The sequence below is a fragment of the Anser brachyrhynchus genome (genome assembly GCF_964034855.1).
Source record: "Anser brachyrhynchus genome assembly, chromosome: 5".
NCBI classification, from domain to species: Eukaryota; Metazoa; Chordata; class Aves; order Anseriformes; family Anatidae; genus Anser; species Anser brachyrhynchus.
Genome location: NC_137699.1, coordinates 817771 through 833854, shown reverse-complemented (window position 1 = coordinate 833854; position 16084 = coordinate 817771). Strand labels below are relative to the sequence as shown.

The 16084-nt window shown below is 44.9% G+C and overlaps 1 protein-coding gene and 1 long non-coding RNA gene across 19 annotated transcripts in view; one reads left to right on the top strand and one right to left on the bottom strand.

Moving 5' to 3' along the window:
• The window catches only part of LOC308195513, a 158085-nt gene that overhangs the window by 48084 nt on the left and 93917 nt on the right, over positions 1-16084 (bottom strand). The window lies entirely within an intron of this gene.
• On the top strand, positions 1909-3537 carry RASSF10 (Ras association domain family member 10). The gene has a single exon (XM_080593053.1). The coding sequence runs from the start codon at positions 2042-2044 to the stop codon at positions 3395-3397; it is 1356 nt and encodes a 451-aa protein (XP_080449179.1). The 5' UTR covers positions 1909-2041; the 3' UTR covers positions 3398-3537.

Genomic DNA, 16084 nt, shown 5'->3' with positions numbered 1-16084 from the left:
GTATTGTCCTGTGCCAGAACTAAGTAGGAACAGACATTCCCATAGGAAATACATGTAAAATGAGATCAAAATTAAATGGGAAAGGCAAGGAATCACCGGTAAAGGGATCAGACAACTTCTCACTGGCTAGTTAACCCTTTCTCTTGTGGAACCTGACTGCAGCACACAACAAGGAATGGTCTGTCCTTACAAGTTTCTGCCAGCCTGATGAGAGCAGCAAGGCTTTTCTTTTCCTATGCTCCTGGGAGCTTTTTCATCTTGAGCCTTTCAGAGGCTGTCATATGGTCCCATTTCACACCACCTTCCTGTTCAACACCCTACCATTTTGGGGCAGTGTGAGCTCTTGGTTTTATCCCAAAGTCGTTACGACCCTCTCTGTCAACCTGGAATGAATTATGCTTTTCAGCACAATCCATGCACAGAACAAAAAGACTGCGCACCTTACGAATAACCGTCCAGCAGCAAACACTTCCTTCTACACAAAGCAAGTGTCTAGCACCTCTGACACATCGTGAAAGCAAAAAGACTAGCTCCTGAAATCAGCAGCGACAGACTTTACCATCAGAGAGGAAAATGTAACTTTACTGTGAGGTGACCAGGGTCAGGAAGCAAAATTCATCCTGGTTCTGACACCCCTATCTTGCATGCCCTCATTGCAACATGCAGTGGCCATGGAATTGTTTAACCTGGAATAATACAGGAAAGGGACGTCAGCAGCTGGCACACGATCCGTGTGATCTTCAGCTCCAGGAATGCAGGAATCCGGTGGTCTCTCAGCCCGCTTCCTCACTGGCAGGAGTCTGCATGGCAAAAACCACCACTGTAATTAGCTGCGTTAAGCAGCCAGAGCAGAGGGCAGGCTCTTCCCCGGGACTGTGTCTTCCAGGCAAGTACGGGAGAAGCTGGCACAGCAGCTGCCCATGTTGAGCCGTGCACCAGAAGAGAAAGCAGGGCGTCAGGCTGCAGGATTGTTAACTCGCTGTTTTAAGCTGCAGAATTACAGCAGTTAGGTTGGAATGCCATAGACCCGTCCTGTTCCACTGACCGGAGCACAGGTTGCATCCACACAAGAATCCTCCCCATGCGACACCGATTTCATTGGCTGTGAAAACCTCCCAAAAGGTACAGATCAACCTTCAAGTTAGAGAGTTTTCCCCCTTTACTCATTATAATACTTTCTGGCCACGCAGAAAAGAAGCACAGGTCCGCGAACCCCCGCGATGCATCGCAACACGAAAATCCGTGCCACAGCCCTGCCTTTTATTCCCACTTTGTACATCTCCTCATGTTAATCCCCACTCGGAGACCGATCCTGTTCCCATCAAAGTACGCAGCAAACTCCCATTAAAATCTGGCTCGGCTATTATTTTAATAACACTCAGACATTCCCATCCTTCGCATATTTCATCTGCGAAGTGCTTCTCGAACCCGACTTTCCTAATTACAGGCGGCCGATTTACTAAAACTGGAAATTCCTCGCCAGTTCTGCCTTTAGCTTTGAAGCTGCGGGACTCGCTCTGTCCCTCGGCACTTTGCAAGATCCCTCGACGCCGCTCGTTTGCAAGAGGCAGGGCAGTGGGGAGCGGAGCGGGCGGCGGCGCCGCGCCTTCCAGCTCCCAGCCGGCGGATCTCGGCGCGGAGCGACGGGGCGGCGCTGCCCGCGGGCCGGCGGCCGCCGCCGGGGCGGGAGCCGCGGGGGGCGCCCACGTGGGGGCAGAGGAAAACCCGGCGGCGGCGGCGCTGGGCCCCGTCAGACCGCGGGCGGCGGCGAGCAGACGGCCTCAGCTGCGCTCCCCGCCGGCCCCTCCCGGCGGAGCGCGGCGTGGGGCAGGAAGGGGTGGAGCGGCCGGCGGAGCGCACGGCGGGGAGGCAGGCGGGCAGCGCAGCGGGCAGGGCCGGGGGCAGGCGGGCGGCGTGAGAAGCAGACCGGCCATGCTGAGGCCGGCCGGAGCCGCGCCTCCCCGGAGCGCCCGCGTCGAGCGGCAGCCCGGCCGGCCCCGCTGAGACCGCGGCCCCGGCCGGCCGCCCGCGGCCGCCCCCGATGGAGCCCGAGGAGCGGAAGATCTCGGTGTGGATCTGCCAGGAGGAGAAGCTGATCTCCGGGCTCTCCCGGCGGACCACCTGCTCGGACGTGGTGCGGGTTCTGCTGGAGGACAGCCACCACCGGCGGCAGCGGCCGGCGCCGCCCGAGCCCGGCGGCGGGATGCTGTCGGGGCCGCCGCACTCGTATTGCATCGTGGAGAAGTGGCGCGGCTTCGAGCGGATCCTGCCCAACAAGACGAAGATCCTGCGGCTCTGGGTGGCGTGGGGGGACGAGCAGGAGAACGTGCGCTTCGTGCTGGTGCGCAGCGAGGCCTCGCTGCCCAACGCGGGGCCGCGCAGCGCCGAGGCGCGGGTGGTGCTCAGCAAGGAGCGCCCCGGCCATGGCCTGGGGGCGGCCCGCGGCAGCCTGGCGCTCACGCAGGAGCGGCAGCGGCGGGCGGTGCGGAAAGCCTTCCGCAAGCTGGCCAAGATCAACAAGAAGCGGCAGCAGCCGATGGCCCGGGAAGCCTCGGCGGCGGAGAGGATGGAGACGCTGGTGCACCTGGTGCTCTCGCAGGACCACACCATCCGCCAGCAGATCCAGCGGCTGCGTGAGCTGGACCGGGAGATCGACAGGTACGAGGCCAAGATCCACCTGGACCGCATGAAGCGGCACGGCGTCAACTACGTGCAGGACACCTACCTGGTGGGCGCCGGCGGCGGGGAGCCCGAGCCGGAGCCCGAGCCGGGCCGGGAGGCGCCGCCCGCCGCCGGCCGCCCCGAGGAGGACTACGCCAGGAAGTGCGAGGCGGTGCTGCAGCTGCAGGAGCAGCGGGCGCAGCAGGAGGAGCTGCTCGAGCACCTGGCCGCCGAGATCCAGCAGGAGCTCAACGAGCGCTGGATGAAGCGGCGGCGGGAGGGGCTGGAGCTGGCCGCGGGGCCCGGCCTGGCCGAGACGGACTGCGACACCACCGAGCTGAGCGGCGGCGGCGGCGAGGGCGAGCTGCAGCTGGAGCACGAGCGGGTCAGGACGCAGCTGAGCACCAGCCTCTACATCGGCCTCAAGCTCAGCACAGACCTGGAGGCTGTCAAGACCGACCTGGACTACACGCAGCGGGCGTGGGAGGACAGGGAGCGGGAGCTGCAGCGTCTGCTGGAGACGCTGGGCACCCTGGACGTGGCGGAGGCGGCGGCGGAGCCGCGCGGAGCGGCCGGGGGGCGGCGGGCGGCGGCGGGCGGCGGGGGAGGCTGGCTGGAGCAGGCGCGGGCGCTGCGCAAGGACCGCGCTGACAACGACGAGGACTCGGACACGGGGCTGAGCTCCATGCACAGCCAGGACTCGGATTCGCTGCCCGTCTGCGAGTCCCTCGTCTAGCGCCCGCCGCCGGGCCGGGAATGCGGGGCGGCCGCCACCCCGCCGACCGTCGGGTGCGCGGCTGCCCGGCCCGGCCGCGGCCGAGCCTCCGCCTGTGGGGCGGCCCCGAACCGCGCCCGGCCCCGCGCAGCGGGCCCTCGGCACACGAAAGCTGCTGATCGTCTGCGAGCCGGCGGGGGAGAGAGGTGCCCTTGCTGCTGAGGTGCTAACGCCGAGCATCAGGGAACGCGCTGCAGATCCTTCTGGCAACGAAAAGGGGTGATCAATCACTTCTTCCAAAAGGGCAAACTAAGGCAAAACAGAGATGAACGTGCCGTATCAACCAGCTCTGCAGAGCGCTTTTCCGTATGCATAGATAGGAGTGCTTTGTTTAAAGGCATGCTAAGAAATCTATTAGTATCAGCGTTCCTTTGACAGTCCGTGAAAGCAATTAGCAGAGCCTGTACGTACACAGCCTTCGACTACAGTTTTTCACTAGGCTAGCTGATACTTGGCTGAAGGTAAACAAAGTACAGAATCAGCTTGAGCTACCGTTTTTAATAATATAGTTTGTATCAGGCCAAGAGATTACAATGATAAAAGCATGACTCAAGCCATAGCTGCACTGCAGCTTAATCTTTTCAGTTATTCTAATAAAAAAAAAGGCATCAGCTGTAACATGCATTTCACTTAACTGCCAAATCTTCCTCTGCAGCTTAACTCTTACCAAAAATATGTGATCTGCTCTTACAATAAGAGAGATTAGGATTGTTGTATTTCTGAATAATTACAGAGATGGTTTAAGCAGTGAGAGACCAGAGAATGTTTAGTCAGGCCTGGCTGATGGTGTGAACTTGTTAAAACTTCTGAGATTATTATTTATGTAAGGCTATTTATGAAAGTTTTCATTTAATGGTAAGAAAGTATGAAAAGGGATACATCAACAGATCAGTTCTTTACTTTGTACAAAAACCTTGCAGCTGCCTCTCCTGAAGCCTGGGTCCCACTCCCTAGCAGTGTGCTCACTGGTAGGATTCTGCGGGACAGCGAGGAACAGGCTCTGCAGCCGGGCAGCTGGAAAGCCATAGGAGAAATATTGTCTGGGGATCTGCTGAGGCTGTAAAACTCCCCGTGTGCTATCATTCTTGAAAAGTGTTATTCCACTGAATGGCTTTCAGTTCTAAAAAACTGTGGTTTATTTTAAACACTGATTATATAATTGTTTTGCATATTTTAGCCAAATTTGGAAAATATTTAATAACCTATTTTTAGACCTAATAAAATTCTTAATAAGACTAAATGACTGTTCCCAATTTAGTGCAATTAAAAATAATATATCAGGTCTGGGATTTTGCTGCCTGTTATCTTGTGGTGTTATTTACCCTTCTCTGGAGCGAGAAGAAAGACAAAGCAAGCCAGACTTCCCCAGGACGTCTCATGACAGCGCAGTCCCCTCGCCTCCTGATGGCGCTTAGCACTCCCTGAGGTCCAAGCACCAGAGCATGCATTGCTCACATCTAGACACTTCAGGTGCAGTGTAGTAGCATTTATAAGTGTTGGCACACGTGCATTAGGAATTTCACCTTACTCTGCAAAATACATGGCAGTAAAGCTGAAGAATAAGTTGGGGGGTGGGGAGTCGCATTGTCGCACTGCATTATTTTAACCAGCACGGCTGTAATGGGTGGGTGATGCAAGTATCTGTTGATAGCTTCTGCAGTGACTGATGTAGGCAATAAACCTGAAATTGCTTTACGTAAGTTATCCTATTAGCCACACCAAGCAAATAAAAAGCAAGCACATTATAGAAATAAGCTGCAACAGGCCATACGTCATTATGCTATTGATATAAGCGCCAGGTATTTTGTGAAACGCGAGGTGAAGGAAGCCAGGAAATTCAAAATTGCAAAGCAAAGTCTGCCTACTCATTCTCGGCTAGGAAAAGCCTTAACCAGGACAAAATCACTTTTGTTCTAGCTTGCTGAGGGACGTGCTGGTAGGCTGCCTTGTAGTGCTTGCTCTCGGCCGCTCAGCACCCCAGAGATGATGGGGTGGATCACAACCCTGCTGATCTGCTGGCCCCTGCCCTGCGAGGGCAGGGCTGAGAACACTGCAGCTGGCACTGTAGACTGAAGGATCTGGTGGGGGCTGTGGAGACTTCCTACAAGCTCGTATTCAAACGTGCTCCTATGCTGTGTGCTTGGAATTGGGTATATTTACTCGATACTTGAACAGAGTTACAATACAAGTGCAATGGGACTGGGTTTTGTCCTTGCACTCAGATTGAATTCAAACATCTTCACAAATTCCTGTCTCTAACCACTATTAAAACATTAGTATAGAAGAGGAAATGGCTGTTTGCATTGGACCAGGTAACTCTCCCTTCCCATCCTTAACTAATAGAGACAAGTCACAGAACGCTTGGCTTTGACAGGGAATTTGGCCCCAGGGTTTAGCCTGGCTCTTAGCCAAGGGTTAAGAGAGCTGATTCCATATTGCAGGTAGAAGGGCAGGATTTTAACTCCTTTCCTACTATGAGAGAATGGGGGAGAGAGAGTGGGAGAAAAAACTTGACCAACACCATGAAAGAAATCTGCCTCCCAGCACTGCTGAGAGAGAGGTGAAAGCTCTGGGACCAACATCTGTTTTTTATTTTATATACCATTCCCCAGACGTCCATCTTCTGGACAGTCAAGACCAGTCTAATCTTTCTCTTATTCTAAGACCAGACAAGCAGATGCAGGTAACCACAAATGGAATAAAAAAGACTAACAGCATTATGAACTATTTAATGTAGGTCAGCATATAGCACTGCATTGTGCTATTTGTTTGATACCCCATTGCTTCTCAAAGCAAGAGTCAAGGACCAAGGGCAGCAGACCTTTCTCAGATGCAATACCTACAGAAATCAAAGGGAGGGTTTTGTTTGGAAGACATAATCAGAGCAGAATCAAGCCTTAAGTTTCACGCACCCTTTAAACAAGTATAATCAAGCACTGCAGCCCAAGTCCTTTCTGTTTGCTGCCCTTGGCCATGTTTTTCTGTCTGCTCATAGCACTTTGGTTTGCACCTACACAAGAGTTTGTGGGACCAGCTGGTGAACCAGATCAGAAAAAACCTGATTGGCTTTAACTCAGGTGAGACCTCTGATGCAGCTCAATGTACAGTCACACAACAGCTTGAACCAGTGACAAGGTATAGTGATAAAAAATGAGAAATAGAAGGCACCTGAAAAGGTGAAATTGACTCTTTCAGCAATATGCACCATCTTATGCTAATTTACATGTTGGCAAAAGCTTGGTTCTGATTGTACATATTCCCCCACTCACAGCCTGAAGAGAAAACTACCAGTGGAAGACTATGGCTGGAGCTGAAGCTCACCTATATTAAACCTGAAGTGAACCAACTAGTCCAGCTTTTATCCTTGATATTGTTTCAGAAATCCACTGGCAAGCAATGTGAAGACTCTATGTCAAATTTGATGTATTTCTAGCCCTTAGCATATGAGAGAGATCTGCCAGTTTGAATAACCACTTTGTAGGGATATCATTTGATGCCTTAAATGATTGTGTGTGGTGGTGGGAGATATATTTACTGTAATGAATACTACTGAAATGCAAAATGAATGACCTACTAACTATTGCCATTCATTTATGCAGTACACAGCCAGACAAATTGGAGTTCAGCTGAACTCCAACTTACAGTGACAGATCCTTTTCCAAAGAACCTACAGTCTTAGTTTCAGACAAGATATGAAAGAAGGAGGGAAGCAAGTAAGTGGGCGTGACAGAAGGAAATGTCATCAAGCTTTATTACCAACTGCTTGTGTGAAACGTATCTTCCAGGTTTACTTTAAAAATATGCTCTGTGTCTAAGTCTTGAGAGACATGCACACCGACCTTTCTTTCCCTCACCCCCAGTGAATTCTACACTAGTTTGGGCTCTCATTTGCACTGAGCTGGTCTGGAGTACAATACATGAAAAGAGCAGCACAGGCCATGAAATGAAATAACAGGTCCGGTAAGCTCTGCTGCTTACCAAGTTGAAATACAAGCCATTGCGGATTGTTGGAAGCAGTTGTCCTTTGAAGTCACTTGATATTATTGCTCCTGAGCTGGCATACAAAGTTCAAAGAAATGAGCACGGCAAAGTGCAGGGAGTCTACACAGATGTTACTTCTTTTATACAAATTCACACTGCTAAATGAACTTGGAAGCTTAACAAAAAGGGAAAATTTAATAAACTCAAAGCAAAATTGGACTCCATATGCAAATTAGCCAAATATCTTCAAGCACAATTGTCAAATAGTATTTTTTAAAAATATTACTTGCATAATTGAATACTTGTGTTAAAGCATCAGAGCAGAGCCTGTCATGCAGGGCGGATTCTCACACCCCTTCACACACTGCATAACACCACTGAGTTTGCTGCCCATTTCTTAGTGTACAGTACTAACTCAATCAAGACATTAGAACATGCTCTTAAAATATAAATTCTGCAGGCTTTATGCATTGCCTACTTGTCCGTTTATGCTTTAAGCTTTTCTTATTTGGGAAGTTTTTTTTTAAAGTCCCTCTCCTCACTGTTTTGAAAATGATCCATGAACCCACTGATGGTCCCCCAAACATATAATTTCCCTCCCATTAATATTTTTCCTCCTTCCTGTCAACCTATTACTCCTCTACTCATCATTATTTACTCTGAATTTCATGTATAGTCTCAGTCAAATTGGTGTGAGTCTACAGGTTAGCATTAGGATCCTGCTTGGTAAGAAACATGAAGAAAAAGTTTTTCCATATCGTGGCAAAAATTCATTGTTTTGTGCAGCACATGGCAATCTCAGACGTTTTAAAGCTCTTTATGTAATGATATGTCATACAGTTTAAGCACATGCTCTCACCAGTTGTTTTTTGCCACTGTTGCTTGCTGCCATTTAAAAAAGTATTATTATTTTTTAAACGTGTCTCCAAATTACCTTCCAATACCTCCTAATTTGAGAGGCAAGCAGTTCTCACATGAGGAGGGGGCACATCTCAAACTGCATCCAGGGGGGAAGGCTATTGCAGAGCACTGAGGTAAGGAGACAGAGTTTCTATTCCCAGCTCTAGGAATAACTTGAAGAACAAGTGGTATCTTCTTTCCCTTGGAGCACAAGCATTTGATGAAGATATTTACCGTGTAATTACACGCCGTCTGGCAGAAGGAGGCCTCATCTACTTGTGGCATTTTAGGCACTGTTATAATGAAAACGTTAAACAAATTTTTCTCTTTTGTGCTTCAGCTTCCCAAACACTGAAGTGTGTGCGCTTCCCTGTTAAAATGGTTTTAAGTCATCTTTCCCATTTAACAGCTCAGTGAAACCACTGCAGTGTGACCGCAGAACACATCTGTGCTAAGTCAGTCTTGGAATTTTATAGAGTTTACTGAAGAACAGAAAAAAAATAATCACCTGTGACTCATAGAAGGAGCTCTTACATATCTGTAACGTGCTATCATCGGCTTACTAGCACCATGCTTAACGTGGCTTAATTACATGATTATTTAGTCTATTATCTCTAAAAGAAATACTTTTCATCAGTCAAATTATGCTCATAAGCAGGTCTTTGGAAAATGTGTTAAAAGCCTTTAGGAAAAAAATATTTAATCCCTGCTTCAATTCTTCAATTTAATGTAATCCCCCTTCTTTTAATCTCTTACAGAGGTTTTTTTTTTAATGTAATCAGGCTATTAGTTTATGCATTTAATAATCAGAGTAGCCTAATAAATTAGAGTTGTTGTTGTTGTTGTTTTTTTTTCTGTTGTTTTGTTTTGGTTTCCCCGCTTTTCACTGAATCTCTGCTTGATGGACATTTCTTAAGAACAGACAAAAAGTGACTTTGGAAACGGAGAGACATGGATTACCTTTTGAAAACACTGGTCCTTGTTCCAATGTGAAATAGAATAACCTGATCATCCAATCATTTTGAGTTTATTTTTACATATTTACTGACTTCAGGGTGTGGATTTTTAAAAACAATATCCCCTGCTCTCTACCTGTCAGGAATAGGCTTAGGTTAGAAGACAGCATTCTGGCTCAGAGGGATTTACAAACCAGTCAGGGCAGTAAATAGCATGTACCTTCCTTCTTTCTCCTCTGGTATGGAAGGAAATACTTTCCTCCCTCTGCACAGTCTAAATGAATTGGGGATAGAAGGGGACAAGAGAGTGGAGAATGAAACCATGCCACAAGAGGAATGGAGCTGAGCAAGCAGCTGAAGGGAATGAATAAGAAAGGACAAAAAACAGCAAGAAGCCTGGACAATAGGAAAGTAGCAGGCAGCAGGAATTAACTTCTGCATTGTAGCAAGGAGATAGAACTCAGAGTCTGCGGTAACTGCCACACATGCGTGCTTCAAACTGTTTCACTACAGCAAACAAACAACAACCTGGGAAGAATGGGAACCAATGTCACAGTATCTTCATGGCTTAGCAGTACTGTAGCCAGGTAAACAGGAAAATCTTGTGAATTTCCTGAGGTTCTGTTAACTTAGCGATAAAGTCCTGTGGCTGCAGAGTTTGCAATAGCATAGCATAGTGTGTTGAATATTTGAGGAGGAAATGGTATTCTCAAGTTGCTTTTTTCTTTCACTTCTAACTCATACTTGGTAAACCTGGAGGAAAGAGTGTTTCCCTAGATGATGCGTTTATATCATCAAGGTTTCTCCTTAATGCACTCTTTCCCTAGAACATCAAGCCTGAGATGCTGTTTATCATCTGGATGCTGCTGTCATGTTGTGTTTACCTACTTGTTTTTCCAAAAGCAGCGACACAAAGTAAACAGGTTATTCACTTTAATTTAGTATTCAAGTTTAAGGTAAAAGCAAATCAAAACCTACTACTCCAGCTTACATAAACCAGCTTGCAAAGCACATGCAATTTCTAAGTATGTTTTACAAGCTAGTTTGTGTAAAACAAGCCAACTGAGCCAGATTTACATTTCAGTTGTTTAAAGCCTCGTCAAGTGTCACAGAAGTGAGTCACATGGAGTTTAATTATTCCAGTTAATGAACACAATTACCATGTTTTGACAATATTAATTGGACCTGCACTTACACTCCTTTCTTCATTTCACCTTCATAACCACCTCCATAATTACCAACTCCTATGGCTATAGTATGCCTAAAGGAATAGTTTACCTTTACAGAACATGTATTTCACTTCTCTCTCACTGCTCCCCTTCCTCCAATATTCCTCCCTACAAAATTTCTAGGCCTTTTTCTTTTCCTCTAGTCTTTAGCAATTGGGTTTCATCTTTCCAAGTACCAATGGTGAAAGATACCAGAATTCATCTGCCACACACTTTTAACTCAAGGCTCGTAGCTGCTAAGTCACAGTCATTCCAGCTGAACTTCTTTCATACCAGTGTTTTTGAATTTCTTTTATTTATAAAACTGAAGAAGAGGTATTTTTCCTAGTTCAAAGACAAGTAACCAGACAACCAGCTTATGTGAAAGGGCACAAGCTCCACTGTTTGGCCCAGGATATAGGAATCTCTTTGTGAAAGGAGGCAAGTTTGAGACCCTGAAGACATACCCATTTAACCCAGGGATTAATTTGTGCAACATTTTCAGCTAGAGCTAAATAACATCATTCTTACTGGCATTTGTATAGCAATAGGATCACACAACATAGAATCCTTTTACACTAGCTGTTTTTAAAAGACACAGGACAAAGCAGTCCCTGCTTTGAAGAGATCACAGTGCAGCCAGATGAGCCAGACATCCCCTGAGATGATGGCATAGGCGCTGCAGTGACTTGACTTGTTTGCGCGGTAAGTTAGTAACAAAGACAGGAACTGACGCCAGCTCTCTGAATTCCCAAACCACTTTCCTCTCTGCTAGACCCACACTTCCAGCCTGTAATGTGGTACAGACAAAAGGCAAGGTATAAATTCATCTCCACCCCTTACTGCCACAGGAGATGTATACCAGGTAACATGTGGAGACTTACTCAAGCTACTGAAGAAATACGGGAGGTCAAAGAGTATTAGGAAAGCATTGTACTAGACTACTGCATTTCATAACCATGTTTCATAAGAGTCTCAAGTCTACTATTTTGTACTCCAAGAATTTATGGTTTGGGGAAGATTCTTGATTCACCTGAATGTTAGTGGCATAAATAGCTGCTATTTATATAAATGTGTTTCATTCTCCATCTCCTGAATACCTGTACTTCTTTCTGCAACAAGGAGAACCACACATACTGTAAAGATCTATCCATGGACAAATTTTCCAGCTCTTCAACACTGTTAGCAATATATACTTAACAAACCTGTAGTTTTGGGACTCTTTTAATAAAAAAAAATGTTTGTAATTCACTCAGGGCCTCAGCTCTAACACCTGCTTTTCTCTCTATGTGCTACTGTCATGTATTCTTGTTGCACACTATCATGTACCTGAGCAAAGTCAGAGAATACTCTCAGATTTGCTGATCATGTAGGTCCAAGCTTTGCTGTTACTTCAAGTAACACCAACAAATTTTCAGTAGCTCCATGGAAAAAGAAACTGAATTTTGGCCTTACATCTGAGATACCTATCAGGATATCTGATCATTGGGATATTCATACTGTTCATCAGAACAGCCAAATCAATGCATTAGAACATACCTCATAATGAACAGTGAAATTCATTTTCACATGATATACAGTGGAGAAAAGAGCTGGTTGGGAAAGTTCACACAAGACTGCCATATTTCAACTTACCAATCCAGCAAAAGCAACACACTTACTGAAGAGCAGCGCTGACAAACGTGAGCAGGTATCACTCAGAAGCCTGCCTGGCTTGTTCTCTGATGAACTCTCTTTCTATTACTGTTCTGTCTGGGTTGTGGCTGCCAACGTGAAAAGTTTCTCCCTTTCCATCACCCATTCATGGCAAATTCAGCTGAAGAGAAGTATCAGAATCAGTATTGATGGCTATGGGACCTAAGACATAATAATTTCCTTCAAACTATTGCCAGGCCAAACATTTGTACTGAGCTCACGTCTGAGGTTCTCAACTTTACTTAAAAAAAAAAAACATAAGCACGGTATTTTAAAGTGACTGAAGGACACTGCTATGGAGATCTGTATTGCCACAATAGGCTTAGTTACACAAATATTTTGTATGAAGGTTGCATCTTGCACTAGGTGCTAAAGGAGTAACTCCTAACATTTTATCATATATCTTTTGCTCTGTCTAGATGAAGGTCCTATTTTTATTCAAGTATCTAATGAACAGAACAACGTCTAAGACAAGACTGGAAAGTACCAAACTCAGTGTCTAAGTCTGCGAGTATTTTAGATATTGAATTATGAACCTTAATAAGAACAAGACTTTAACATTTATTTACTAGATGGAAAAATGCAAATAATGGAAGTCATGAGAAAATGGTGCAAACAGAACTTGCTTTCAACATTTTATATGGCTTTATATTTAGAATATGGCATGCATATGAGCTTTTCCTATTGATTTGTGTTTTTGATTGTTTCTTAAGGCAGAGATACTGGCTAAAACAGATGAGTCTTGCAATTTTATTTAAAGTGCAAATACAATAAATGTATATGAATGTTTAACTGATCATTATCACTGATATAACTATACCTGTTATTCATGATGTAGTCAAATTATTGAACTAAATAACTAAAATCCTGCTCAGTCATGAAAATATGAGATCTCATGATGTCTTATCTCATTTTAATGTTGACCTATAATCAGTACTTCTCTAGAAAAAGTCAAGAAATTCTTTACAGTTGACATACACTTCAAACTGAAGAAAGGAGCTTCAGAAATATCTCACAATTCCTGGCAAATTATTTCCATTAGTGTAGTGTTTGCAGAAATTCAGAACTCATTTCCATAAGCTACTCAATTAAATACAAGGTGACTAGGGTTCTTTTTTCTTCCTGGTCCCATATTTCAAGTATGAATATCATTTAGACATTAGCAGATAAAAAGTATGTCAGTGAAGGACAAGTACAAATTCAAATTACTAAGGAGAAAAATTAAGTTAATTTCAGTGTGGAATGTTTGTAAGCAATGTGTAATCAGTCCTTAGTTTAAATGACTCAATTAAATAATCTATTATTATCTTCATTGGAAAAATCAAGCCTAAACATGTGCAAGTGCAGAAGTGAAATTATTCCAACTGCATTCAGCATTCAAAAATAAAGATGTTTTAGTACATTAACATTGACCAAAAATGTATTTTTGCCCCCCCCCCCCCCCCCCCCCCTTTTTTAATACTCAAGGGTATGAAATGCAGCTGAACAATCTATTACATGTTTCACTAGGAGTAATAAAGGTCAAATTCCAGCCCAAGGTAGAAATTTCCATGACATCCATGAGTGTCATACATTCAGATCTGAGTGCAGTCTATCCATAAAAAAATATAAGCACACAACAAGACATTCTCCAATATTGTTTGAGAAGTCTGTTGCTCATTTGTTACTTGGGCACACCCCTGTCCAATTTTCTTTTCAACAAATAGCATTACTCTTTATACCCCCCACTCTGAAGCAATTACTCATTTCAAAAAAAAATAATAGAACAGTAGTCCCCAAGTGACTGCATTCAAACATCTTTCCTGATGCTAAGCAAACATCATGCCATTTTGAGTATCATGCCTAAGCTTGGCCCTATTTCTGAAAAAGGATTAGCACAAGCCAACCAGTCTGGCAGGACTGACAGTCACTGACTTCAAATCAAACATTGTCTCCACCCCAAAGTATGCCCCCAGGGCCTTCCTTTGCAAGATTTGCTGAGGGGAGAGAGGGTATGGATCAGACATCAAAAACAACCTCTCAATTTGGGAACCCAAGTCTCGCTTTCAGAAAAGGTACAGGTTTAAGTGCGGTCAAGCTCCAGTGAGACTTGTCCTCCAAAAGCTTGTTGCTTTTGAAAATCACATACGAAAACAGTCCAAAATCACTCAAACTTTTTGAAAATTGTAACCCTACTACATAATTCAAATACTATGCCCTTGATACTTAAAGCTGTAAGTCAATAAGGAGGGAAGCATGTTGTTCTAGATGAGGAGAAAATTTTTGCATAGAGAGTTTTTCCAGTTTCATATAATGAAACCTGTCTGAAGTTACCACTGGCGGTTTTCTTGATATTCTAAAGAATTGGGTCCAGGTCTTATTAAAATATGGACTGAGGACAAACAGAAATATTCAGAATCTTCTCCAAGCCCAGGTTTTCTAGGTCACAGTAACACATGGCTAGAAAGTGAATTAAGACAGCACTGTCCCAGTGAACTATTATTTTTTAAAATGCTCACATTCATAACATAGCAGTATTCTCCTTGCTGAGCATATCCATCTCATTGCCAGAACTATCTCCACAGAAAAACTGAGTGAAAGAATCATGAAGATTTGTTGTGAAAGCCTAGGTTTTCACAAATCCAACTGCCTGACTTTGCTGATGCTCACCTGATATTAAACTTGCAGAAAGGAAAGCAAACAAACAAAAAAATGTCCCAGTTCCTTGACCCCTTTCTAACAAGCGCTCTCACACCCTATTTTCTTTCACAGAAGGAAATCCAAGTTGAGAGCTGCCACTACTAAAGACATAAGCTTAGCTCTAATAGTCCATCAGGATGCTAAGAATGTAAGACATATCTGAAGGTAGCTGGAAGAAACAACACTGCAATTGAATGCTTAATTCCCAGTTCAGTGTGTAAAAGCTCTGGAAACCTAGCAATGCCTTTGATCAGGAAAAAAAACTCTGCACTTCAATCACCTGCACTCAGGTTTGCAAGAGTGCCTGCCATCAGGGCGCTCCAGAAAGCCAGCGCTGGTAAGAGAATCACTCTGGCAGTGTAGGCAGATCCATCCATCTCCAGCAGGTGAGGTCGCCCACAGACCTCAGGACACGCTTCTAAGGCTAACTAACAGACCCCTGTTGGTGGATCCAATCTCCCAATTCGATAGGCTCATACAGGCTGCTGTTCAGCTGTCTCATCCAGTCTTTTCCTACCAGCATACACCAACCAAGTATGATCTCACAGAATAAAAATAATCCACCAGTAACTGCAATACAAGCTAGACCAAACTCGTATCTGTGGTTCATACTTCAAATACTGGCTAAAGGAGTGAATAATTATTGTATATTTATTATTTCATGCTATAAACCTACCCAGCCAAAGAGCTAGAACCCTTAACTCCACCAACTTCAAGGGATTTAGTTTTCATGACTGTGAGAAAAGGCTCATCCATGCAAAGAGCAAACTTGAAAGGTAATCTGACTTTGGATAATCATGCCATGTAGTATGCCATTTTTTCCTCTACCATCATTCTTGCCCTGACTTTCTTACACTGCATAAAAGGGAGAAGGAGAGAGGCATACACAGATCCCTAAGTAGCATTACACTGATAGTTTCAAGATGGTTATGGTGCAAAATCACATGAAAACAAATGTTCACAGAAAGACTCAATATTAATTTTATACTGATAAAGCAATGGGGGGGGGAATCCACTTAAATCTGCGTATAGTAAGGCATTGATATAAACCTCCATTTTTTTTCTATCATTTGGCAAACGGCAAGAGAAGGATCTCAGTCGTTATTGTTGTGTGGACTTCTAGCCAAAACTGATTGCTACAAACAAAAAAAATCTTCTTAGCCCAGTAAATGTTTCACGGAAAAAAAAAAAAAAAGAAGCCAAAATTTTATGTAAGTTAAAAGAGGCAA

What these genes read in the sequence shown, in the direction of transcription:
- RASSF10 (XM_080593053.1), top strand. Translation starts at nt 2,042, where the DNA reads ATGGAGCCCGAGGAGCGGAAGATCTCGGTGTGGATCTGCCAGGAGGAG.